At 39.4% G+C, this 27,941-nt stretch overlaps 1 protein-coding gene across 6 annotated transcripts in view; it reads right to left on the bottom strand.

The window, feature by feature from the left end:
* The window catches only part of ADGRG6 (adhesion G protein-coupled receptor G6), a 111,122-nt gene extending 95,451 nt beyond the window's left edge, over positions 1–15,671 (bottom strand). For 3 of the 6 annotated variants that reach the window (XM_009095310.4, XM_018920018.3, XM_018920020.3), the window contains exons 1-2: positions 15,387–15,661; positions 9,619–9,719 (exon numbers count right to left, since the gene is read on the bottom strand). In XM_009095310.4, the coding sequence (XP_009093558.1) occupies positions 9,619–9,719; positions 15,387–15,388 (103 nt within the window). In that variant the 5' untranslated portion in view covers positions 15,389–15,661. Of the gene's footprint in view, positions 1–9,618; positions 9,720–14,610; positions 14,704–14,879; positions 15,109–15,386 lie in introns of those variants that run through there. The other 3 variants (XM_018920017.3, XM_018920015.3, XM_018920016.3) reach the window with 3 other exon arrangements.
* Positions 15,672–27,941: the final 12,270 nt, after the last annotated feature.

The raw sequence follows: 27,941 nt of genomic DNA, 5'->3' as shown, positions 1-27,941 counted from the left end.
ATCACAGCACAGACTTTCTATGAAATTATGTCATTATTTTCTCAATCATATTATTAGTAAATTATTTTCCTTTACTTTCTTGAAAAGAATACTAATTTAAGAAAATTAATGTTTTTAAGAGAGCATGGCAAATTTTTTAAATTAATGTTGTAATTTTCTCCTTAAGATTCAGAATACTTATTACACCAGAAAAATTATTAGGATGATAAGGCAAGATAAATGTTTTGAAAACAATGGCTTTAAAAACTGGACTCTTCTCAGCTACATTTCTGGCATCTGCTACATTCCATTGCTATGATGTGCTATTCAGAAAAGATTTATGCAGCCAAGCATTTTTTTCCTAAGATTTTGAGTTCAGCTATTGATTCTATGATTAAATAGCCAGTAATTCAATTTTGTTAAGCTCTAAAAAAAAAAGAACAATTTCAAATACTTGTTTTGAAGGTAATAGCCAAAGGAGTCAGTAAGCGCAGGAGTTGTGTAAAACAGAATACTTGTATCACATACATCAATCAACATTGCCAATAAATAAGGAAAGAAACCCACCCAAAACTAAAGACAACTAAACCAGATATTATTTGCAGGTAACTTCTGAGTTACTAGATCTTGGCCAGAGATTTAGAAACTTGTCATTTGGTATTACCCACATGAAAAATATGTGTATATTTTATTAGAGAGGGGGAGTGTATACATAGAAAGATGTTTGCCTTTTTAATCATCAGTAGTATCTTTTGATTGCCATGTGCCACTGGAAGGAGAAATTTATTATTCTACCCATGCTACTTCTGCCTTTTTGAGTTCCCCAGAGACCTATCCAGGAATGAAGAAGGGTTAAATGCAATTCATTTGTATAGTAGTGAAATAATCACTCAACAGTGGAGCAATTCCTTACATGCAGAGACAGACAGAGGGAAGGCCTGACTGGTGGCATTTCTAGCATACAATGCCTTTGCCAGTTCCAGTGACAAGATTTTAGCAGAAGCACAGCCAACTTAAAATATGATCAAAATACTAGATATTACAGAAATGGTATACTGCCAAAATCTGACTGATCAAAGAAAACAAAATGCACTTTATAAAGCAGTTCTATAATTAAGTGTAACCAGAACAGCTAGTGCACATCTGATGTACCAGGCTTACCCATGTGAGGGAGGGGGCCCATCATGGGTACTGTTACACTTCCTTTAAGTCTCTTCATCAGTCAAACAATTTATTTTAAAACCCCACAACTTCTAACCCATTGTACAAATGATGTAGTTTTTCAACACCAGTATTTTGCCCTTTTATTTTTGTGTGTATATTACATACATGCATGAAATATAATGGCTCTTTAAACCAAAGTTAAAACCCCAGATAACACCATTTGGGCGATTTGCTCTTCAAAATATTGGATGGGAGAGCACCCATACCCAGATTAAATCTCTCAGTTATTTTAGATTTCATTGCCAAAGACACACTACTGTTCCTTTCTGTACTTTTAACAACTCATCAGACAAGTGATTTCAGGATTCTTCGTATACTTTCAGTTTCTATAAAATGCAGTATAATATGTGACCATCACAATTTGGATATGGAAGATATTTAGACAGAACCAGAAGAAGAAAAAAAAAATTCAGAATTTAAACCCATTTATAGACTTTTCCTGTAAATTCAAGACAATGAGAAGAACCAGTTGCCCTCACACTTTAAAAAAAAGTCACAGAGGACTGGGTCACTTGTACAAATGCCTCTGTGATAACTTCAACCATGAGGTCTTTCTCTCCACCTAAAAAGCAAGTTCTGATTAAGAAATGCCTTGAGTTTCATAGTGTGGATTGGTCACTGCACAGTTCTTAATTAAAGGAGCTCTGAGAAGCCAGAGCAAGCACTGGAACAAAACAAACTCTGTTTGAGACAGGGAGTTGCAGCTCTCTGTCTGACACCCGTTCAGAAGCATATTCATGAGTGAAAAAAGCTGGAACTAGAAAAAAATCTGATTGCATTGTAGCCTCTCAAAAATTACATTAGCTGTGTGACAATCTTTTCATGGATCTACCATGTGTTCATGGATCTACCCTGCAAGCTCTTGCAGATATTTAGCTCTGGAAAAAAACTGTACTGGGAGATAGTTGGCCTGCTTTGGGGAAATCCAGAAGAGAAATGGTTTCAAAAATAGGAACTTTTTGTAACTCTTGAGTAAATTATTTTCCAATACACACTTTTTCAGTCTAGAAGAACTTTTCAAACACTAATTTCTCTGAAAATATGCCATGCTGACACTTCCATACAATATTAACTGTCTTAACATAACTGATACAGCAGTAGTTTTAGAGGATTCTGCAATCTGAGTTACCACTGTGGTGGACTCTATTGTCAAAACTGACTATTTGCTACACTGGAATTTGGACAAACCAGTAAATAACTGAAAAGATCTTCAGAAATTACAGGAAAGGAAATTTACAGAATGGGAATTGGTGAATATCTTTGGGAGCTGAAATCTTGACAACAATTAGCAAAATTGATTCCAACTAACAAATTGAAAACAGTTAACATACTGTTCAAGCAGCTGTAGCCCCAGACAATAGGGGAAAAAAATTAACCAAAAAACTCCACAAAACCTACAACATGCAAGATCATAAAAAAAGAGCAGAAGTTCATAGTGGTACCAAAAATATAGGAGTGGAGTTGGGTTTAGAGTGGAAAGTGGCTTGATCTTTTCAGAGAGAGCAATTAAAATTGACTTATGTGAAAGATATCTGGAGGCCAGACTACATAGGCAGACTTCTAACTCTGAATTAGACACTTAATTTTCCTGCACTGCAGCAAGAGTTGGAGCTTAGTCTGTAATTTACAGGAACTGAGCAGACCAACAAGCACTGAACCCAGACAAAACAAGAGGGGTTTCTGGAAACCCTCCCTTCCCTTGATATGCATGCTTATAGCATTATAGATGTCCTAACTGCTTTATTAAAATAAATTGTATTATCATATCTAGGGCAGGAAAAGTAGTTTTGGTTCAACATATCACAGCAAGGGATGTTCTTCTCCTAAGTAACTTATCATTATAACTTTAATATTTTTGTTAACTCTGTAGAAAATGTTCACAGTCTATAGCTAAAATACTTTCTTTTCCTCCCACAGCAGAGATATTTTTCTCTTCCATGATGAGAGAAAGAAATTCAGATACAGTACACGTGAATAATGTAATCAGATGTCATTCATACACAGTCACAAGTCCCTCACTTTTTTTTCCCAGATTCTTGAAAAATAAGCATCATATATGTTTTTCTTCATTTTAGTATTGTCTATCTATCTCAGACATCTCTGTATTGTGGTTGTGTGAAAATGCAAATTTTAACATTTCTTTATCAGAAAGTGATAACTGAGCCCTTGATCTAGTAAGCATTACAGGTTACGCCTTGTGGAAAAAGCTTAAGCAATCTCACTGAGCAAACAAATACTATGTTCGAGCAAAAGTAATCATGGACATTAAAACAGGCATCTAAAATCTGCAAGATCAGCCCTTCTGATTAATTGAGAAATGCTGAGTTTACAGTGGTAATTACTCACTTCTAAAAAGTCCATCGGGATATTAAATCAACCAATTTAATTACACAGTATTAATTGTGATACCTATTGAAATGCACAGCACACAATTGCTAGGCTTGTATGTTTGGGACTTTTACCTAGAAAACCTCTATTTCTAGTTAACACCTTCACAATACAGTGCTTCTGACATTAGGAATCCACAGGAGGAAAAAAGTGGCATACACAAAGACTCAGTTTTTTAATAAGACAGAAACACACCTTGTTCTAAAATTTTCATCCACTTTATTGAGAGCAAGTGACAAATACCATAAAAAATAATTTTTCCACATAATAACCTCTATCAGGGCAGCCTTTTGTAAAACATGGTCCAGATGGCCACAAGTCATCTTGAGCCTATTTTTGGATATACTGCTAAGGTAGGTGTTTTTGTTATGTGTTGTGATAAATAGTATTGACAAATATTCAAGCTTCTCTTGGCTATGTTTTTTAATTTCTAACAGTGAACAGAGAAAATGAGGCAAAAATGATTTATAAACAGATTCTAAAATACTTCAGGTTGTAAAGACTGGACTTTCTGTGACAGGTTGCTTTTTCTTTGTAGGTATACTGTTTATAGAGAGGTACATTGTTTAGCCTTTGTTCCAATAAAGGAGTGCAGAGACCCTGTACAATGAGGTCGTAGTCAGCTTAGGAATGCCTGAGCACATTCCATATGGGTTTGGCTGGGAGGGCATAGCAGAGCAGGGGGAAAAGTCACTGTGCTTTTAAGGCAGTATTGTCATGGTTAATGCAAAGGGGATGAAACATTTAAGGAAGCGAAAAGAATTATCAACACCATCAAAATATTATAGCTAAAAGAAGTAAACAGAAGTAATGAAAGGCAGGTTCCTGTGAAATTAATTTCAACAGTAATTTACTTTTATATTAACAAACTGTCAACTAGGGGAAATTCAAGTAAGCCAACTAGCAACTTTTTCTCTGCAAGATTTGTATGAACAGAAATTCTAAACACATGCCTCAAGCCAGCAAAAATTTAGACATTAAACAGAACATAAAAGAGATAGCCTATGATATGTTTTGTTTAAGCTAAATTAAAATATATATATATAAAAAAAACCCTGACAGAGAAAGAGGAAAGAATAAAAAAAACCTTGGAGCAATTCATTAAATACATAGATTCCTTCTGACTAATCTCTCAATTACTCATGATTTATGTATGCCTCTGTAAGGAAAAACTGCCAGACTGAATATTTTTTTCCAAACTTTTTAAATTTCCTGATGTTTTCCATAACTTTGAGAAACGAGAATTTCCATGCCTGAGTCAGGGACAGAACTATCAGTCACATTTACCCTGCTCAGCAATAGACCCATCCACCCCTGGGATGCCATGAGAGGAGTTTGACAAAGCACCAGTAACAACTTTATCAAACCCCCCCTGTTGTAGGAGAGGACTGGGCTAATGCCTTGGCACTTGGGTTCTTGCTCTGCACATGGTAAGAAGGAGGAAGATAAGGGAATGTGCTGACAACCATTTCATCATTTGCCCAGTGATAGGATCTTTGGCCCCTGTCTGGGGTAGGCAGCTTGAGACCTGTGATGAAAAAACCACACTTCCTGACTTGGCTGTGCCAGATAAAGCCCAATCCATTTTCACCATGTCACAAACCCTTGCTGCCAGCACTGGTGGCATGAGCAATAGTTCCCACCATACTGACTTCCCATCTCTTAATAGGCTTCTGAACCCACAGATTCACCCTGAAATCCTCCCATAAACAAGGGAGGACTTTAATATTTCCTTTATCTACACAGACACAGTTCAGGAGCATAACAGACAAAGATGATCTTATATTGTGGATCATCATCAGACATGTGGGTGAAGGACCTGCCTTCAGATTATTTTTTCTTGATAAATTAAATACACAAATTTTGCTTTGAATCACCACTAAAATTAAGATTCCAGGGCTGCCACAGAATTGAAATTTACACTTCAGTGAGCTCCTAAGAATTGACTGAACTGCTCTGAGGATGTGGAAATGTGACACCAGTGCACTTTACTGATGGATGGCCAAAGGACAAAGGTTCATTCTGGCATTAGCTACAGCCACAGTAATTTTGTGGTAACATCAGCATGGGGCATAATGCAGAAATAGTGTAATAAGAATTATATATGTCCTCACGGCTTTATTAAAATAAATATTTTTCACATTCTGAATAAAACTAAATATGGTTGCACAGCAGTGAAAATTTAAAATATTTATTGACTCCTATGTAACTATGAGGCTACTAATGACATAAGAAGGTGAAAACTCTTATGAGGATGTTGCCGTCTCCTCAAATGTTCAAGTGTTCAAAACTCTGAAAGTCCAGTGCTGACAAGACACTCAGTAACTAGGCTGGAAAATAATTATGCAAACTGCAATCTGCATTTAAGGTCCCTGAGAAAACTCCAGTTCTGCTCCTGAGTTACCATAGAGAGCACAGAAAACTTCAAAAGACAGCACAATATTGAAACAATAGACATTTTATTATGACAGCAGAAAAGCAAAAAAGCAAGGGGGAGACTAAGCTGAACATTTTTGTGAGGTTAAACACACCTGAAATAACCTATTTTTCTTTTCCATACTGAACTGCTGCTTCTTTATGCAAGATAAATTGAAGCCATTGTGACAGGACAAACAGCAAAACAATTTCATAGACAGAGCAAAAGCACTGTCATATTCCAAGATATGCAATTTCCAATGGGTCTTCTCATTTCCCAGATTTTTAACCAAAAGAGATTCTACAGGACAATGATTAAGAAGGAACTATAGATATTAGGGAAGTCTGGAAATAATATAACGTATTTCTCAGCCCTGGGGAAAGAGGACTGCAGATTTAAGCCATTTCTGGTAGATATTACTATACATTTCCAGGGACTGGGATTTCCCAGTCTTTCTTGACATCTATTTCACTGCTATCTAAACCTTTTGATGAGATGTCCTCCCCTGATTTATCTTCTTGTAATTTAAGCCCATTTCTTTTTGCCCTTTCAACTTGAAAAGATCGGTCTATCCCTTCCTACTGCATCTACCTCCTTAAATACTCTCAGTTCTTATGCATTCCCTCTTTTGTCTATTATAGACCAAAAAATCTTAGTTCTTTCTGTCTGCCTTCATTATTTACATTTTCTAGAACTTTGTTCACTCCATTTTCTAGAACTTTGTTCACTCACATCCAGGCTCTCAGAAATTAACTAAATGTACAAACAAACAAAAAGTTAGGAATATCTGAGTCTCCTATGAAAGCAGATTTAACTAATTCTGTTTAAAACACCCCCATTCCAACATCTCAGCTGCCATGCAGCCCTTTCACTGGAAGACAGGCAAGCTGTTTACAAGGGAGTAAGACACACCCATCACAGGGAAACTGAGGCACAGCTAAATGACCCACATAAGACTATCAGGGACATCTACCTCATACAGGAACAGAACCATGAGAAGTTCCTAACTGAGCTGTGCAGCAACTTCCCCTTGACCCACAACACATAACCTGAAGCCAGTGTGCCCAAACTTTATGGCTGCTGAGTTCTTAACTAAAGTACATGCTATATTTTTATCATTTGTTTCATGTTAATAATTTCTTTCTGTTTCAAGAGTCACAATCCATCCATCGATTCCTTTGAGGGACCAGACCTATACTTTTGAACTGCATTCCACTTGTGCACCTGCTTGTCAGGACCTTACCAATCTGTGGCTGAATATTCTTTCCACAGACCATCTCACTCCTGTTCTAAGTTTTCTGCTGTGTAATCCCTCTCCTAAGCCATGTTTCTGAAAGCAGGCCCAGTACTGTAGTTTTCCTCAAACTAAACTATAAAATTATTACTTTTGCATTTTCCATGTCACAGTGTGACTGATATCTTTATCCTTATGAATAGCCCCTAAATAATCCATAAAACCTGGACCTGATGATCTTAATCCCTTGCTTGTATGTGACCTCCTCTGGGCAAAGCTTAATAAGCACCAATAGCTTTCTAAGCTGACAGCTCACTAGAGAATCTGGATGAACGTCAGGCTTTTATGAGATTTCTACTGTAAATTCAGTCAAGCTTAAGCTGCCAGAGAGATTATGAATACCATATGAATCCACAGCCAAAGTGACCAATACCTTTTAAGAACATGAAATAAAAAATGCAGGAGCAGCAGTTTTTCCCGCTTTGTCTGTCTTGCTCTTTTAGAAAAGGCAGATGAAAAGATTCCATTTTGCAGCATAACCTATGCTTTTACATCAACATAAAAAGAAATATGAACCCTGAGGGTCTAGAGGCAAGTACTGCAAATGACAGGCTCCTGTAAAGGTAAATGTCTCATTTTCATTTCAGTTGAGTATTAACAGCAGACTACCCATCATCTCTCTCACTACTGAACAGCAAACATCTTTCTATTGAACCTAGGCATTTCCAGTGTATCTTATTTATCTACTTATCATTCAGGCCAACAGGGAAATATTTTTTCCATTTATTGACAGTTTTGAAGATTTCAAATCTATTCCTGTGGAGGCAAGAAAGGAAAAGCCCCCACAGGGATGCACTTGAGACTGGAACACTTTGGCTGCTTTTACAATCCAATGGCACCAATCGTTTTATTGCTGAAGAGGTCAGCCGGGGGCATATATGATTTTATAGAAGTGTATCCTGGAGTTTGGCACAGGGCTTTTGACCTTACTTGTTCAGCAGCAGCACAGCTGGCCATGGTGCAATTAGCTGAATGCACAGGTGAGTTGTGGTTGGCTTTCTCTGTCCTCAGAGCACACTGAGTGGGACCTTCTGGCTCACAGGGCTCGGGCTGCTGCGCCACCTACACTTTCAGCTATCAATTATCTGTCATGAAGAGGAGTTAGCAAAGGATAACAATTTTGGCAAATTTGGTAACAGCACACAGCAGATGTAAATTAGAGGAGGTTTTGCTGATTTACTTTGTGCTAAGAATGGCAGCAGCATGGCCCAAGATCAAGAATGGACCAGGAACAGGAGGACACAAAATCCATCACTCAATGGAGCCACAGGTGAGAGCAGATCCTAAATGCATTTCTGGCTACAGTTTAATGGAAATGGAAAACACCTATTAAAGTGATATGAATATGGAAAGAGCTACAGCACAGTGACAACACTGTTTTGTCTCTTAAAAAAAAAAAAAGGTTTAAAAATCAAAAAAGCACTTTTTTAAAAAGGAAAAAAAAATTACCAGAGAAGTTAAAAGCCCTTTCTATATATAAACGATCCTTTTTCCAATAGCAAACCTGTCAAAGGAAAACTACCCATCTGATACAGAATTAGCTGGGCACCACAAGCTACTCCAAAATTTTCATATGCTCCAGAATAAACTCCAGACATCTTTTTTCCAGCAAAACAGCTGGATCTCCTAAAATACTTTGCACTCCAGTGGTCAGGACAAGACATTTACTAAATGAAATCTCTCACTCATATGTTTAAAGAAAACAGTCAGAATGTTACATTATGCTGTGCTGAAGTGTCACCACAGATCAAGATGATGTCAAGTTTAAACTGATGGTTCTTTACAGTGTAGAGTTATCTTACATATAACTTGCATATACTTTGCTGAGGAATGTTTCTATTATTTGAGTCATTAAAGCTTTTAAAAATAATGAGCACACGCCAGGTATTTTACCCCTTTGAACTACAGGGAAGGGTTATTAAACACACAATCTGCAGGGACAAACAGTACTGTGGAAAATGGAAGAACTACATAATTACACACAGAATTTCAACAACCAGAAGAAATTCAAAAGAGGGAGGCATTAACAAGGTAAGCACAAAAAAAGAACAAAATTAAAGAATTCAAAGAAGAAATTCAAAGGAAAAAAATAGTAACAATTAATAACAGCACAACTGTAAAAATGGCAAAAATAAAATTCAGCCGTAGCAGACCACAGGACCCAAGCTATAAAATCACAAATAGTGATCATAATGCATCACTTTCATCAAAGTGTTGTATTGTACAGAATTCAGCCATACATAAGCATAATCCTCAGTCATTAAAACTTTGGCTCCTGGACCATTTATTTATGCAAGACGATAAATTGCTGACTTACCTGCTTGCTGCATGCATATAACATATGTGGTAAACAAGCAGAGACAGTGATGCAGCTTCCATTTCCAGTGATAGCACCACATTTCACTTCCATGAGACATCCTGTGGGAAAAAAAGAAAAGCAACCAAGAATTCAGGGAGTTTTACAAGACACTAAAATGAGGAAGACTCTTTTGCTAGTCAAACTAGTAACCTGCAGTAAATAAAGTAGCAAAAATTATGGATGGCCCCAATATTGCTTAAATGGAGACAAAAGTCTGCTAAAAAGGGTCAGAAATAATGTTGTCTGGTTCTCAGCAGACAGCAAAATGGAAGACTGGTCAGCCTTGGGCTTCTGAGCAGATAGATGTGGGTGATATTTCAGTAAAAGAAACAAGAAGCACAGTCTGAAAAAGTTAAGTTGTAGGTTTTTTTTGAAATATGAATTTTACACGTACAAACACATTTATTCTATTTATTTATACATAATACACATTTGTTATTGACTAAATAAAGATGGTAAATGATAATTTGCCTCTGCCCTTAACAAAGCTTTCCGTTTTTCAGTTCTAATGTTTTGACAGCATGATATTTTCTGCTGGCAACTTTTATGAAAATCCTGAAACTTCCTTGCCAAAATCTAGGAGCTCACCTGTGCTGTCAGAGGACTCAGGGACATCCTGATTATTTCATAAAATAAATGCAGTTATAGAAAAGTCTCTACCAGTTATAGCTTGAAATTAAAGTTTCCTTTCCCTTGCAGGCTAGAGGATACTTAACGGCTAAACCAAAATGCTTCCTCCATTGTGGGCAAAAAAGGAAGCAAAAGTCCTAATAAACTTCTTCAGACCTTTAACCATGCATCCAAAATGAATGGTGCTCCTCTACATTCACGTCTCATTTTATTCAACAAGTTAGCAGCAAGCAAAAGGAAGTAACAAGTAACGAAATACAACATGCATTATTTTGACCAACTCCTTCCTCTCCTATGTGGTGATGATGACTGGCTTTTGTTCAGTAAGATATTATCTACCTATACTGAGGTAGATAAGGACAAAACTCTTCCTCCTCCACAGATATTGCTGTGAACCCACCAGCAAAAGCTGGGGGCAAATATAAAACCTTTTCCAGTGTAAGCTTCTGTTTATTCCCAAAGTGGAAACCAATGCAGCAAGACAAACCACTGTAAAGGAACAAGTAATATTTCACCTTTAAAAGTAGTAATTCATCAAAGCACTCCTGTGGGCTAGATGCCAATGGGCCCAGGTAAATGACACTTCAGCAGACTGCTGCAATCAGTTAGGCTTCCCTTGGGTACAGTGTTACATAGCACTGGTATCTGATTACAAAAGAAGTTCAGCTCTTTGTGGGTAGTTGTATCAAATTAGGAATCTGAAGCAGATTTTTTTTTTTTTTGAGATACTGTAAAGTCAAACTTAACAAGTGTTGAAGACAAGCTCAGAAAACATGGGGCTCCGAAATACAAGAATCTCTTTGATGAAGCCAGACATACAAAATAACTGGATTATCACACAATAGGATTATTGTCCTTCCACTAAGTGATCTGAAAATCCCTATTAAAATCTCAGACAACAGAAGGCTGAGGTTTTGGAACTGTTACTTTCCAATGTATATAATTCATAAATCCACAATAACTTTAATATTAATTTATAAAATTGAATTTGAACAGAAGTCCTTTGAAGACATGAAAACAGCCACATGCAAACACATATGACATGCATACATACGTACTCACAGAGTGGGGAAATGGAAATGTTGGGGCTAACAGCATGACACACCAGAGATACAAAAGAATTTTTCTGTTCCTACAGAAGAGTTTGCAGATGAGATACTGCAAACCTGAGCATCCTGCTGCTTAATCTACCAATGCAAACCTGTAGAAGCAGTTGCATTACTGGTTTTTGTTGCTGGTTTGTTTTGAGCAAGCATATTTAAGAGTAATCAGACTAGGAAACAAACAATTATTTATTAATTCAGAATAAATCTGTGTTGATTTCCATCAAACTATTAAATTGTCTGTATCATCACTTTTGACATCTCTGTGAGCTCAGACAAAAGTTTTGCTCATTAAATAGCTGGAGAATCCAAAACACCACATTTGAGATACTCAGGGAAAAATAACACGACACGTGTCTGCTGCTTAGGTCTGGTGTGAATGTGTTCAGTCACATTTCCTCTAGTGCCTTTTTGAAATTCTATGTTACTCTGAAAGAGATATTTAATTTGGCCAATTTCTATTTGTTACTGTTTACTTGCATTGCGGTAACACTTACAAGCCAGTACTCCGTGGTACTCCAGAATGATAGTTTATAGTCTGCTTCCTCACCCTCACCCATGTAAAAAGTGCTAGTCAAGAAGGATTTAAAGAACATGAATAAGCAACAACAGAGCAGAGCACAAATAAGTGCAAACAATAGGGCAGAAAGGAGTAGCTATAAAGATATTCCTGCAGAGTAAAAACCTAGATAACTACATAACTGCTATTAAAAAATACACAATTGTCCACCAAAATAAATAAACAAAACAAATATATAAAAAAGAGCAAACTGTCTCCTCCACTTCTCCACTACTGAAGGACAAAACAATTCTCTTCATAACACGTTGTCTCAGTTGACAAGAAAAAGGTTTATCAAACTCCGACAAGAATGAACACAGAAGCGCACACTACCAAAACATCCACTAATGTGCGCACCATGAGTCAGATCTGTTTCTTTTGGAGAGGATTGCTGAAAAACTGTTTTACAAAGCATAACCACTGGCTGAGTGCTATTAATTAGTGAGGAAATCAGTTATTTATATGTTCCTGGGATCTTGCAGAGCCGAAAACTCAAAATTCAGAAAGCTGATTTCTCACAGCCTTACACTGTGTTGTGTAACACTCCTGCTCACACAAGAAAGTTGTCAGGGATGTAAGTCAGATAACTGCCAACAAAAAGGCTTCCTTCACAAAAAAATCGATCCCTGATATTTTTATAATTTGACATTTCAGACAATTATGATAAGGTGTTGTAATGACTGATAAATTCTTCTGAGGCTTTAAAAAAACACAACTTAGTTGCAGATATTATTCACCTCTTAGTAGCCACCATATTTATTTCAAGGTTCTTTTTCTTGGTTACTAGTGTTAACCAACATCTAGAAGTGAATACAAGAAGCACATGAATAATTCAATAGAAAAAACAGCAAACAATAATTCAATAATATTCAATAGAAAAATCAGCAAGTTCTGAGCTTGTTTATAGCTTATCAAAGAATGATATGGTCCCCTGACAGCACTGATTTGATGACCCAAGAGACCTCTTTGGTCTTGTGTTCTTATTTTAAATACTATTAAAAAGATGTGTTTTGTCATTTAATATTCATTAACAGCACAGGGGATGGATATCAGAACAGCAATGTAGTAAAACACACCAGGAGTTTAGGTAAGCAAGGAGATGGACCCTGTAACAAAGAGATGGATGTGTAACAAAGATCTCAGACATGGATTATTTCAGTCTTTGTCTTTGGTTACATAAAAATTGCTGAACACTGTTCATAGTGAGTTTTCTTCTCTATTTTGTATCAGTTTAAATGAAAAAGCCCTGTTCTGTCCCCAGCTGGTAACACACTAGCAGCTCTGAAGAAATCACTCTATATTGTCACAGAACCAAAACATTTCACCTAACACATTTCGGAATTATTAGGACACCTATGGTAGGAATACATTGACTACAGATGGATGTTGTCTAAAAACAGCAATCCCTCTTAACTTTTGGGGGTTTTTTTGAGGGTTTTGGCCTTCTGTAGAGTCTGATTTTTCTGAAGTCTGAAGTACTAATTTTCCTATGGGCTTGCATTTCCCAGCGCAGACACTGTGTGACATGACCATCCATGCACTCTAGCTACCAATTGAGTCCAGTCTAGTCCACAGCTACTTTCATTTCCTATAACATAGGGAGACAATGAGCTTATTCACAATTCATTTCAGAAGAGCAAAATAGACATGTAAATTATCTAAACCATAAATGGATAGTAATTTGACACAGATCAAGATGGAATTACTGGGAGTTTTCCTACATCCAACTACTAAATCTTATTCTACAGGCCAGCAGCCAGCTAGCAGACAAAACAGCATTGCCTTTTAGGGAATATACAGCTCTGCATCACAACATACACAAAATGTGAATAATGCTGGAGTATTTAATTTGTAGACTCCAGCATCCCAAAACATGCAATACAAATTTGAATACACCATCTTCTGTGTTCAAAACTTTGTCAAAATTCCCTGGAGTAGGATGTGAATCCTGCCTCAGGCACGCTGACATGACTTTTTTTGGTCTTTGACATGTCTAAAGCTATTAAGGAAAAATGTTGCTGACACTTTAAAATTAAAAGAAAGATAGCATCAATTTCACAATTTTTTTTCTCACACAGATTATAAACAAAAATATTTTAAGCTTAATCACTCCCAAATGGAACTGCAAGTGAAAGATGATTGCAACTCACAGTTTAGTTGCCAAAGATTATTAGAGAAGTTGATTTTAACTTTGAAACCATTGCTTTAAACTGTAGTACATGAATGTCTTGAAAGATTAATTACACAATACCCCTTAAAACTTTCATTTTGTCAAGCAATACTTGTTCTTAATTATTCTTACAGCCAGCTTTGAAAACACCCTCATGCTCATCAAAAGAGATGAAAAAAAAAAAAATAAGACGCTGGCTTTTCAACAATATCAGCCCTATCAGATCCATCTAAGTCCCTTGACTTTTCTTTCAAAGGGAACTTTTCCCAGTTGCAGGCAACAAATTTGCTGGTTGTTTCCAACCCGGTAGCACCGCAACACTAAATCTTTAGGAACTCCTGATTTCTGCCTTAACTTGACGGCGCGGTATGAGAACCCTCTGCCCTTTTCACTTGTACCAATTCCCTCGGGTGCATCCCCAGGTTCTCGCTCCTGGCTGTGAACGCACCGGCGGAACACCGAGCCTAGACCTCAGTACCTCGCCTTACCTTCGGCGAGGGACGGTCAGTAAAGGAGAAATATCCCGGAGAAGGCGTCCGGAGGCCAGGGCACTGTCCGGCCCGGAGCTGGTGCGGTCCGGCAGGAGCAGGAGGGGGAGCCCCCGCCCGCCCCTCGCCCCCGAGGGTGGCGGAGCCCCGCGCTGCCCACGCTCCGTGCGCTGCCGAGAGCCGCGGCGCGGATGCGACTGCTCAGTGAAGCTCGCCCTGCCCTCCCTCTCCCTTCCCCTACTTTTTCCCTACTCGTGCTGGCACCTCACCTGGAAGGCTGCCTGCGGTGCCAGGGCTCCTCGACGTGAGCGGCCGCGGCCCCGAGCTGAGAGGCCGAGGCCGGGAGGATGCGGGGGCACCGCCGCTCAGGGCAGGCGGCCAGCGGGGCCAAGTGTTTCGCTACTTGCCCGCAAACACGGGGAAATCCACCAGAGCGGTCCCAAGGACGGGGTTAGGGCGCCCTGGAAAGGCAGCGGCCGCCCGGGAGCCGGCAGGACAGCCGCCGACGGACACGGAGCCCGGACGGGGCAGAGCCCTGCCAGCCCTGCCCTCCGAGCTCCCGGCTTGAAACTTCCCCGTTTCCCCATTCCTTCAGCCCTACCTACCTGCCCGGCTCAGCCCTGACATTACTCACCACCTACTGTGGGTGGTGGGAAGCCCTGCCGAGTGCCCGGGGCTCCTCGCCCCGCGATGCAGCCCGCGGGGCCATCGGCGCTCCCCCAGCGCCCCGGGCGGCAGCCGCAGCCCTCGCCCCGGAGCCCGGAGAAGGGACTTACATGGTGACATTACGGGGCGGCTCTGCTCCGGGTCTCAGCAAGCATCCCCCCGCGCTGCCACTCGCTCTGCCTCTGGCCCGCTCCCTCGCCGGCTCCTCGCAAAGGTCATCGCTCCTTGCCCACCTCTCTTCCACGCCCGCGCCGATCCGCTCCTCCTCCGCCGCGATGCTTCTCCCACCCCGCGCCGTGGCGGGACCTGCCTCTCTCTTTGCACAAGTCGGGGAAACTTCGGTGCGGAGGGAAGCCGCCCCGCCCGCTCCCCGCGCCCCGCAGTCAGGTGGCAGCCCCGGCGCGGCCCCGCGGCTGGCCCGGCCCACCGCGCTCCGGGGGCAGGACGGGCCCGGCGCGCCGCCGCCACCGGGGCCCCGAGCACCCTCCGAGGAGCTGCTCCGCGGGACCGGCGCCCCGCTCTGGGGAGAGGGATGCCCATTCCCCACCCGGGAAAGGCGCTCCCCGGGCGGCACCACACGGCGCCTTCCGGGCTGACACGGGCGACCCGGCTCACTGGTTAGGGGCTAGGCCAGGGGTATACAGCCCCCAGGCACCTCTCAGGAGATGATAGCCACAGGCACAAAGCCACCCTCAAAGGACATGGGCCACCTCTGAGAGGATTCCTTACTGGGGACACTGCCCTTGCCAGTCACAGCGCCCTGAGCGTGTAGCACCTCGCAGCATCCCGGTGGCAGCAGGGTCCCGGGGACAAGCACAGGCTGCACACCCACCACACTGCGCACTGCAGAGGGAGGGGCACATCAGCCCACCTGCTCGACTTAAGACAAAAAACTGCCCCACTGTGTCCCAAAGCTGCTGGCACAGACTCCAAGGCACTTAAAGTGTGTCAGTTTCCTTTGAAGCACTGAACACACTCGGGACACGAGATAGGTGGGTGGAGGTGGCGCGGCTCTGACCCACTTTAAAGCGTGCAAGGAGGTGTGCTGCACCCACAGAATGCTGGCCCACACCTCACTCCTGGGTAGAGTTCTTGGAGGATGGTAGTTTGCACCATTTGCTAATGATCCTGAGTTGCTTTGCTCAATCAAAATCTGTAGGACACGGGACTGCACTACAGGTAGGTAGGAAAGCATTGAAATGATAGAAAGGGAGAAATAAAAGGTCATCAGAGAAATCCAAAATTTTCACAGTACTCCATGGATCTGAGCAGGCAGGTTTAGGAAGGATGGGGAAATAAAAGACCTGGCACAGTGAATCATTCAATGAAGTTACCAGCATGCAATGGAAGTTAAAAGCAAACAGTTCCCATTAAAAAAAAAAAGAAAGAAAGAAAACATTGATAAATTTTTCATGAACTTTATACTGAACAATAATATTCACTTATTCTGGTCAATTTTTATTCTCTGTCCTTAAAACAAATCTATAGGCTTGTTTTCATTGTAAATTCCTGGCACTGAACATGGGCACAAGACTGGGTTAGCCAAATCCACATGGGCAATGGTGCAGGCGTGGACAATGTCAGCCTACAAGTTCTTGCCACTGCGTTTATTGTACACCTGCAGATTATTGCATTTACCTTGTGTGAACAGCAAAGTCTGTGCTTCTAGAATGCACTGGACTCACTGTACATGAGCTCACTATCTCCTGGGCATATTGAACCCACCTGGTATGAGATGTACACAGTAAATCAACAGCATCTGGAAGAAATCAATCTGTCATTCATGCCCAGATTAGTGATACATGTGTAATGTTTATCTGCTGGCATTGGAAACTTACATCTTACTTTCCTACTTGGAAGGCATTAGAGGTGACTGCAATTCCAGAACCTGCAGTCAAGCTAAAAAAAAACCAAAAAAACCATGGGATTTCCCCCCCTGTCATATTTTTGTTCAGCTATTTCTTGGTTAATTCTCCTGTTCTGATTTTGCTGTCAAACACTTTTGCAAACATCAATCTGCTTACCCCTCCACAGCAGGAGCACTGCTGCTTCTGGATCCCAAACTGAACACTGCCCAGCAAGAAATGCCTGTGTGTCCAGTGGGGATAATGTGCAGTGCAGATTTTTTCTGGACAATGAAGTAGCACGTTTCTGTAGACAGTCTCAGAGCTGCGCAGTAGTGAAGGGAACCCAATCACTAATGAGAAAATGCTGATCATTATCTGGCAGCAGCTCACTGTGCCACATCTGCCTTTAATCAATAGTGAAACAACTTGGCATGGTGTGGGTAGTTGGAGAGGGCTGCATTTCTGGCTGCTGCTTAGCAAGAGTGAGAGTTTCTCTGTAGATCACAGTGATTTTAAGATCTGTGTCTCAGCATGAGAAACCACAGGCTACATTACAACACTCAACTCAGGTTAACATTGCAGGCTGTCTTTTGCACAATGTGATTAAGAGGGAAAAAATTACAGAAGTCTGGGAAGCAGCTATAACCAGAAGGGTTCTTTATATTGGTATCTAGTGAGCAGTACCCACAGAAAGTCAAGCAGCTCCTTTTATTCTTTTCTTACCACATCTGTAGTCACAATGTTGCTTTACATTTATTTTTACTACACCTTAGGCAAGTGGGATCTGAATATTCTTAGGAGCAGGGGTAGCATATTCTTCAAATATTTCAGAGCATTTAATGAATATTCTGAGATGATTAGTGAAATATTTTCATGAGTTTATAAGTCCTGATTTTTTATGGCTTTGTTCATGTTTTTCTGTAAACTTACAGCTAGTGTGATTACCTGATATTTTGTGCAACATTGCATTGACTCATTTAAATATCTTGTAAGAATTTTACAGAATGCTTAATGAAATAATAGTATTAAATAATATTTTATATCTTCATTTTAATATTTGAGACACATGATTTGTCAATGAACTTTTGAAAGTCTCTTCTATATTATATCAATTGCGTTTAGGAAAATCTGTATTTATTTTCTAGAGAAGTGCAAATCCTGAAACTTTATTGCCTGTAACAGTGTAAAAGCAAAACCAACCTGAAACAATAAAAAGGAAGCTGAAAATATTAGTGCATTAAAAGTGCTCTAAGCTCATGAAGAAAATTCAAGATCATATGCATTCTCAAAAATTCCAAGGCAAAAGAAAAATTGGATTTGCATTCTAGAACTGTTCCTGGATTTCTCTCTGGTCATTCTCATATCTTGAAGAAAAATATTACAGCTGAGTCCGAAAGTTCAAAGGTCAGCTCCCAAATGCTGGTTTTGAGGATAGAGGTTTGGGTATCAGTATATAAAAGGTGAAGCAGCAGAATTGATGTGAATTGTTGGTAACAACAGTTCACATCAATTAAAGGATTCAAGAATTCACATCAGTCCGAGAACTACTTCAGACTTTTGACGTATAGCTCTGTTTCATGACGCTTTTACATAAACTGATCTCACAAATTGCATAAAATAATCTCTCTTGCAGCTTTTCCTTTCTGAGTATCTTTTGTCCCTCTAAAGAAGACTTAACTAGTTCCCAGATTTCCCAGCACCAACCAGCCTTGTTTGCCCCTTCCTGGGCCACAGCTGTATCCATTTTTCACAGTCTGGAGGACAATCTGACCAAACCTCCTGGCTTTTCTACTTTCAGAAGTAGCTCTAAGCAGCTCATGTTTCCTTATTTTCCCTTATCTGAGAGAATAAGGGCCTTACCTTTCTGTTTCATGTGTAAATGCAGTGTAAACAGGATCAGGAGTGTCTTTTTCTTTATTTAGTTGGGGATTTTTTTTGTTGTTTTGTTTTGGTTTGTTTGTTTTTTCTTTTCTTTTCTGGATAGATGTTTTCCTTTCCGATTTTAAGTGCCATCCAGACAGGGCCAATTCCCATTAGTAAGGTGCTGAAAAGGTGTCAAGTGGTTTCACCTAAGTGCTGTGCAGGGATTGCTGGATGCTGGGTGACTGAGCATGTTTTAGAGGCTGCTAACCCAGTAGACCGGGGGAAATAGCACACAGGTTCTATGTTTAACCAAGTACCAAGCCAGAATGATTTCCAAGAACTTGGGAGGCAAGGGAATTGTGAGGACCGTATTGACAACTGTTCTTAGGTGGTGAAACTGCCTGTAAATTATTGCACTGGCCTATATGTTCTTGAATTTAAGTATTTGTCTCCTGAAAACAAGCATAAAGTCAATTGTAACTCTAATGTATTTCTGCAGTGCATGTGCAGGATTTCAGGGGCTAACATGCACTCATATGTTTATCTCGTTTGGTACTTTCTCTTTGTGCTTTCATGTGCATAAAACTCAGGCTATGAAATATTTCCTGTCAGGGAGGTTACCACTAGCTAAAATGCTGTACTTTGTGCCAGATCAGATGTCTTTGATGAAGTGCTGAGAGCATGGCATATACAGTGCCTGCACACACTGCGCTCCATAAAATTCTGTAAAGTCTGTGACCTCAAACAAAGCAAGAGACAGATCAGGCAGCAAATTAATTTGGATGGTTTTCACAAAACATTTTGTGTCTTTGATCACTGCTTGTTTTCTGAGCCCATTTCAACTCCTTATTTTTGATCAAGCACTTCAGGGGTCCTGAACCTTTGCCTGCTGGGGCATGCTGCCACTGGTGTTTTTCCACACATTTCTGATCTTTGTGGGTGGGAGGATGCTGGAGGTCCCTGCTTCCTGAACTTTCATTTCTATAAAGGGGAAGAGGAACCTCATAACATTTTTGTAGCTTCAGATGAATGAACTTGGGAGTGGTGCTCACTTTGCATGGTGATGCACTCTTACTATAAAGAACTCTGAAGGATGATGTTATCAGTAAAGAGGAATCTGCAGCCTGAATCTGAGCTGGTGTCTGGTGTTCAAGCAGGAAGATAAATGTGGAAGAAAGAGCTTGTAGAATCAGAGGACATGCAAAGAGAATCTGTCATTCATGGTGTGAGACAAAGCAGAGGGGGTAGAGGCTCAGTAGTGAAAAGGGCTTCAACAAGAGATAATTCATCTCTGCCACATACTTTGAACTTAATAGATACCAACCAACAAAAATAATTTTGGAAAATCATTTATCTATCAATTCTTTCGTCTAAAAATGTGCCTCTGTGGCTACAAGTCATTTCAATGCTGAGTTCATCACCACCTAAACTGCCCCATTTCCTCAGCAGATCAACTCTGAAATTAGAGCTGTATAGAAAAGGTAACACTGATAGCTAGGATCTCTCCCAGAGTGTTGGTACTGGGAAGAAACACACTGATAATTTTGTACAAGACCATTTCCCCCCCAAGATCTGTGTACAGCCTGCTCATAAATGAACAAAGACTTGGCTGGAATAAATACTCATCACTGAAAGATTCTAAAATGGCACCAAATTTAAATTTTTCTCCACATATGTTAGTTCATGAATAGCCAAATTCTAAGGAGCAACAGGTTTCAGCTGAGCAGGCTATATTTTTATGGTACCAGCTGACTTGATTCATCTCTACTTCTAGATTCTTGATCTTTTTTTCAGTCATGCCTTGGCCAGTTTGGAGGAGTTAAAAAACCAGCCATTCTTCACCTATTTTAAGAACCCAACTTTTCCTTTTATACAACTTCTGGGCAGGATTTCTCACTTCCGTTTTCTGTCCAGATGTTAAGTATTTGGAACAACTGGAAGAAAAGCTGACCTCATGGTATTTCCATCAGGTTCCACTAGTGGAACAACTGGAAACCACATGAGGAAAGGCCTTCTCTAAGTGTTCAGACTAATTTTGCAGACTCAAGAGCTTAGGAAACTTTGGATAAGTTTTCAGCAAGTATCGAAATATTTGGATGCTTATCAGAACTGAAGCCAGAGGGAACTGCACAAAATTCATTCATCACTCTTTATAATAACAGCATAAGTTAAAAAATCATGGGATCACATAGAAATTGAAACAATTGCATGTAAATCATAAGCAATTAATTATTTCCCGTGTCATAAAAAATAATATACTTCCATGCAGAATGGAAATTAGATGCTAAATGCAACATTAAATTAAAAGAAGGGTTCAAAGAGCTGAGTTGTAGGGTGAAAGCAGAAAACATAAAACCTTTCTGGCTTTTAAGAAAATGAAAGAAAAAATGAGCTAGTTCTGTTTGTGATTAATTAGCTATCCACAGCTCTTTTGCAACTTTTCACTGTGTTCGGGCTGAAACCGCAGGAATTTCACACCAATTTTTTAACATTACTGCAAAGTAATTTTTTTTGAGATATGATTAAAAGTCCTTGCAATTCCAGTTTTCAATGAATTATACAGAAAACCCAACCAAACAAAACTACCAATATTTTTTTCAGAAGTATGTGAAAATTTGACCTGCCTTGAGAACTTAAATTCCATTTCCTGTGCATATGCATTATGATAAATAACAGAAGCGTGTACTATCTGTTCCACAAGACGAGGAAATGAGACAGTTTCTTGAGCCTGAAAAATATGGTGGAGTGATACAGGTAACACTTCGTCTGACAGACTTCAGCTCCTCAAACAAACAATTAGGAATTCTTTAAAAGCTGAAGCAAGTAGGACAGACTCCGGTGTGAATTTAGAGTAATGATTAAATCAATGCTTTGGACTTGCAGGCCCCAGTCAGTATGAGAACAGTTAATTGAAATTAAAAAGTGTTTTCCATTAAAATAATGATCTGAGAAAAACAGTCCAAACCCTGAACTTTCCAATGTACATTTTGAATTACCCTCACCATTCTATCTGCATGGTTGATTACACAGTACCCTTGAGTGAATACATGAATTTACTGTAATGTTCCAAAAAGGGAGCTGACAGACAGAGAGATTAAGGGCAAAATTACTGGAAAGTACCCCCATAATAAGTGTCCAGCCTAAAAGTCTTAGGGTAATGCTTTCCCTTGTGATTTTTGTGCTATATTTATAATATTTCTGAATTTTTTAAAATGCATTCTTGTAGAGCTCAGTCTTCCTCATAGTAAAAATTAATAGGGAGGTGGAAGTGCATCAGTAATGATTTTTTTTCAATCTAAAACACTATGGCAGCAGTAGGAACGAGTTCTTCATATCTTCCTTAAAATGGTTTCTCTTTGCCTTCAGCTCCTTTCTCATGTGTTAGTCCCCTTTTCTCATTGGTTGCAGGTATTGCATGCAATGAAGAGGCATCTCAAATTCTAAATATAATTGTGATTCTTGTAGATGCATGTATAGACTCCTATCAGTGATCACAGCTGGAACCTGGAGTGTGGTGAGAACTGAAAAGTTGTATCAGAATATATATTGTTATATGGCTACTTAACTATGTCCAGCTCACTGAACTCCCCTTGAAACTGGATCACCCACCTCCTGAACCTCCAGTTAAGCCACCATATCTAACTGCAAGCTGACCTGACACAAATACAACATTCTGCAACTACAGAAGAAAAAGCTGTGAGGGAAAGCAGCTAATCTGAAACAGGTTATAATTTATTTACTCAAATAAATTGAGTAAGTAAATACACTGAGATGAGCCAAAATGAGCTCGAAGTCACCAGGTTAATGTTTATTTGTCTCACCCAAACATGAATTTTTCCATAGGATGATGTAGGACTCCACACCTCTGCTGACCTTCTGGCTATTTCTTCTTTGTGTCTCCTCTTTTCCTTTCACAAGCAGAATATAATTGAAAACAAAGGTAAAAGTCAATGAAAAAGCCCTGAAAAGCAAAGGCACAGCCCCATTAGGAGAGTGCTACTGGAACAGGAGTATGTTTTTGTGATTGTGTGACTGTGGGGGATGAGAGCTATCAGTGGTTCCACAGACCAGTTGCAAAACAGGGAAAGAAGGCAGCAGTGGAAAAACAGACACCAAAGCTTTATGGACAGCTTTAATTCAGAATTGTCATGGAAGACCTAGTCCAGCATCTGAACATGTTCAATTAATTGTGAAAGTTGAGCTAGATACATGGTTTTGATTGATTTCTTCTTTAACACTGCTGTAAGTCTCATCATAGAAACAAGACTTCATCTATTTGTACTGCAATGTCAGTGTTCACTCCCCTGAATTTTTCATATAGTGAGGGGTAATTAAGACTATGTTTGCAGGCTGTTCTTTTTACTTGTCATAATCCAAGTCACAATTAATTTTCTTTCAAAAATATTTTAAATCCTGTGTGAAATTTTATGCATTTTGTTCTATTTTTACTGTATAGTAAGACATAGTAAAACATCATACAATATCATCTCAGGAACGGAATTAATGTGATATTATAGTGTTAATTTTATGGGACATGGGTGGGATGGTTATAGCAATACTTTTTTCTTTAACTTAAGAGAGAATGTGTGAGAAAAAGAATTGAGGTTCATGAGGAATATGTTTCTCATATTCCTATTTCTTCATGAGGATTAAATAAGTACTGGAAAATTTTGTGGGGAAGGGGAAAGAAATAAAGAATGTCTACTTCTCTAACTCAAAATTAGAACTTGACAAGTCACCGGAAAATATGCAACATATTTTCCATTTAACCCTGTGTGAAATGTTGGTGCTTTGTTCTTACAATTATAAATTTTTTTTGAGCCCTCTTTCTCCCTTCTTTCTTTTCCACCCTGCTTCCCCCGCTTCCCTGCCTCTTCTCCCTGCACCTTTCCTCTTCAAATAGTTGATCTTCAATTCAACTTCCCCCTATATTAAGACCTATCTAAGTGAAAAAATATGACATAGCTTTTAAATTATCAAAAATCTGTATTTTGCATGTGTTTTGAAAAACAGTAAGATTAATATAAGTTTGAGGGAAACAAAACCCTGAAAACACAAACTCCAAGCTTGTATTACCTAGGTATATTCAGTCATTTCCCTGAATTGTACTGAAACTTTCCAAACATCAGAGAAAGAACAAACTGTATTCCAGAACAGTCAGTCAAAGCCTCTATGTGAAAAAAAAGAAAAAAAAAAGAAAAAAAAAGAAAAAAAAAAAAAAGAAAAGAAAACCCCTTACCTCTAACTTTTTTCTTATTTTTTAAGTGCTGTTTGGGAAATATGGAACACTCCTAGCCTCAGTAGGGGTATCTCCTGTACTCTTTTCCTGGAACCTGGGGACTGTTTACTTCCCTAAACATTTGGGATATGTGGCAGTATTAGGGATTATATGGACATAGAAAAGAATCCTGCAGGCTGCAGCCCTGCCCTGCAGACTGCCAGGAGGAGTTTAGGTCAGGTGCAGCTGGCAGTGTAACCTTCACCACAGCACAGCCCTCTCCCAGTGCTGAGGTTAAAAAGGCCCAGGACAGCCCTCACCAGTGAAGCGACTGCAGCAAGAAATGGTGGCTTTCCCAGAGCAAACTCCAGCCCGTGGAAGAAATTACCCATTACTTACTGAATGAGGAGTCAGCTTTGCCCACAGACCAGGACACCAGAGGAGAGGACAAATCCCACAGCGCAGGAATTGAGGATGCTTCAGTGCTCCTGTGGCTTGTTTTGTATTTCAGATGTAAGGTCTAGCTAATCATGAGAGCTGCTATTTCTTACATGTTCCAAATCTTTAATCACTTATTAGGGTTATTGTACTTAAAAGGTAAAAAGAAATGAGCAAAATCTCTCTTAATAATATTAAGTAATGATTACTTATATACACCCCTAATCTCTGAAGTGTATTACAAGGAACAGTTTGACAGAGAGAAACCACTACAAATAATGTAAATATAGGTATAAGTATAAATATTCAAGATTCACCAAGATAAAAGTGTTTGAACATCATTCTCATTTAACTTTCTTATTTTGCTATTTTAAATTGTTTTCATTAGAAGTAGGCAATCATGAGAATGCAGAGGGTTAAAGAACAAATTCAAAAGAAATGCCTTGTATGAAACTATCTGAACTTAGTTTAATAATCTTTTTTGGATAAGCCACAAAGATTAATTTAAAAACATACAGTAATTCTTTTGAAGTTCACCATTTTCATTATGATGTTGAAATGTCTTCCTGCAGCTAACCTTTGTCTAATGTATCCTGAACGTACTTATTTATTTTTTCAAATGGAAAAGGAAATTCAGGCAGTTGAATGTTAGTGCTGCTTATTAATTTCACAACACTAGTATAGACAGTAATTTATTAATCTAGAGGTATTTGGCAAACCAGTTTGAGTTAATGACTCAGCAGCTCAAATATGTCTCTAAAGCAATGATTTCATATACAGGTTCTTTTATGTCCTCAGTTGTTGGAGTCCAGCTCTCAATGACTTGGTTTTACCATCATCATGTCATAGCTCCAAACATCTGCCTTGGGATCTCTCTTTACAAATGTCTCAGTGGAGAGGTGAATGGGGCTGCAGTAAGGGCCAACCTCTTTCCCATGGGAAGCATATACCACTCATCTCAGGGACAAGACATGTTAGCCCTATGACTGGGAAGGCACCAGTGTCTGCTCCAAACTCCTTCTATGAAAAGGTCTGCAGCGCTGGAATCCCACTTTCAAATAACTGCCTTAGGACTTAGGATTTAAAGTAGTGTGCTAGAAATATTAATGCATTAGAAGAGTTATTCTGTGCATTACTCCATGGTCCTACCATAAAAGACTGCATTTAGATATTGAGAGTGGGTGTTCCTCTGGGTGCTGCCCTTCCCTTCTTCTTGTGCAACATGCTTCCGCCCTGTCCCCTCTCTGCCCTTCCTCACGCCTTTTCAGAGCATGAAAAAGGAAGTGGCACTATGGCCACAGACTGCACAGGGGCTTCCTAATCATCCTTCTACCCCCTAAGCATGCAGCACTCCACCTCCACCTTCTCCTTGCTCAATAATAGGCAACTGGTTCCACCCTGCACTGGAATTTCCCACAGCATCTTAGCAATTAAGGTGCACGTAAACAAAGGAGTGCAAACCCCTAACCACTACTGAGGAAAAAGGGTGAGTGTATGAGGTGGCACAAGAAAAACATCTAAGGGTGACAAGATAGAGAAAATCTCAGGAGGTAGGAATTTCAGAGACAAGGTGCAGGAAAAATGGTAGAAGCACTGAAAATTAATTGGTGGAAGAAGACTGGATGGATAAACCAAATAGGTACAGAAGAAGCACGGGCAGGGCCACATAATGGAGAGATAGCAAGTGGAAATACACCTACAGGGTAATAAAAGGTAAGGAACATGGCACTGAGAAGAGAATGGAAGATGATTGAAGGAGGTACAGAAGGATAACAATAAATTAAACTGGAAAACCAGAAAAACTTGAAAAATATGAAATAAGCATTAAGTTTACTAAAATTAAAATTATGAGATCAAAATAAAATGGGTGCAAAAAAGAGATGCAAAAACTTGGTCTTGAGGTTCATACACTGCAAGCAAGTATTTTTTTGGAAATATTTTAACAATGTAAGTGTAAATTCACTTTTCAGACCGCTGTTCTTCAGTATCACACATATTTTGTGAGAACGTGTGTGTAGAGATAATGCCCAGTATAGTAACTATTGTAAAGATGAATGATCCAAATCATTAAAAGCCATGAATTTACAATCATTACATCCTTCCTTCATTTCTCGTCCCTTTCTTTTTTTATGAACTTGAATGCAGACATCCATTAAGCTCAAGAGGAAAATGGAGCTGAATTTGCAGTAGTCTGCCTGGAATGGCTCCCAACACCACTTAGTTCAATAGTCAAAAAGACCTTAAATGTGGCTTTTTGTAGAGTTTCCACAGATAGCCAGCTCAGATTCAGAAAGGTCTGAACTCCAAATTCACATGAAGTCAGTAAGAAGTGTATCTATTTAAGTTGCTCTCCATATTTTCCCTCCCTATCTTGTATCAGAAGAACTTCCTCTATCATTAAAAACAGTCTCCAGACAAAAACTAAGGTTGGGATTTTTTCCTGCTTTATAATAACTAAATAACTTTGTATTATTGACATAGACATTTCAAAAGACAAGAAGAATCATTATGATGTCTCCAGTGATGGTTATTGTCGGCAGGCTCTTGAACCTGTACATTGTTCCTAATTTCTTTACTCTCAGTAAAGTAATTTATCTGTTGGGGATTTTTTTTTTCTGGCAGCTGTTACTACTTAAGCTTCTGAAAGCACAGCTACAAGAGCATAATAGAACCTTAAGATGTCATCAGCTTAGCTGTAACATTGGATCTCAGGACAGGTTACTGATTTCAAACAGTACTTATATTGCAATCAGCAATGGAAATAATTTGAAACTGCTCTGCCTACACAAGCAGAATGATTCCCCCTGAGGTTAAGGGAAAGGTTCCCACTGACTTCAACAGGCTTTGGATTAAGCTGTGAATAAGGATCTGCGCAGGGTAAATACTGGTGACAGAATCTGGGGCTCAGCCAGATAAACACAGAAAGAGATGGGGAATTTCAGAATGCTTTGTTCCTGGAAGAGAGGAGACTTTCTATCCTTTGTTTTTTAGCTCTAATTATCCCCCATCCAAAAAAAAGGTCAGGAAGAAAGAAACAGGAGAAAAGACTGAATTTTTCTTTTGCTCTCAAATGTTTGACGGAATGTGAGTAGACTTATGAGAGATATTTTGTTTTTAACACTCTTTATTAACAGTGACAACAATCAAAATAAAGGAAGGTATGATCTAGTCAGTGGTGTTAGAACCCATGGACAATTCTTATAAATAAGGTTTGGGTTAAATGTCAGAGTGTACATTGGAGAATTCCATTCCCCACCAGCATCTAGTCTGTACTTGTTTGGAAATATTCTGACGCTAAG

This window comes from Serinus canaria, chromosome 3 (assembly GCF_022539315.1).
Source record: "Serinus canaria isolate serCan28SL12 chromosome 3, serCan2020, whole genome shotgun sequence".
NCBI lineage: Eukaryota > Metazoa > Chordata > Aves > Passeriformes > Fringillidae > Serinus > Serinus canaria.
This window is presented reverse-complemented; position numbering and strand designations above follow the sequence as displayed.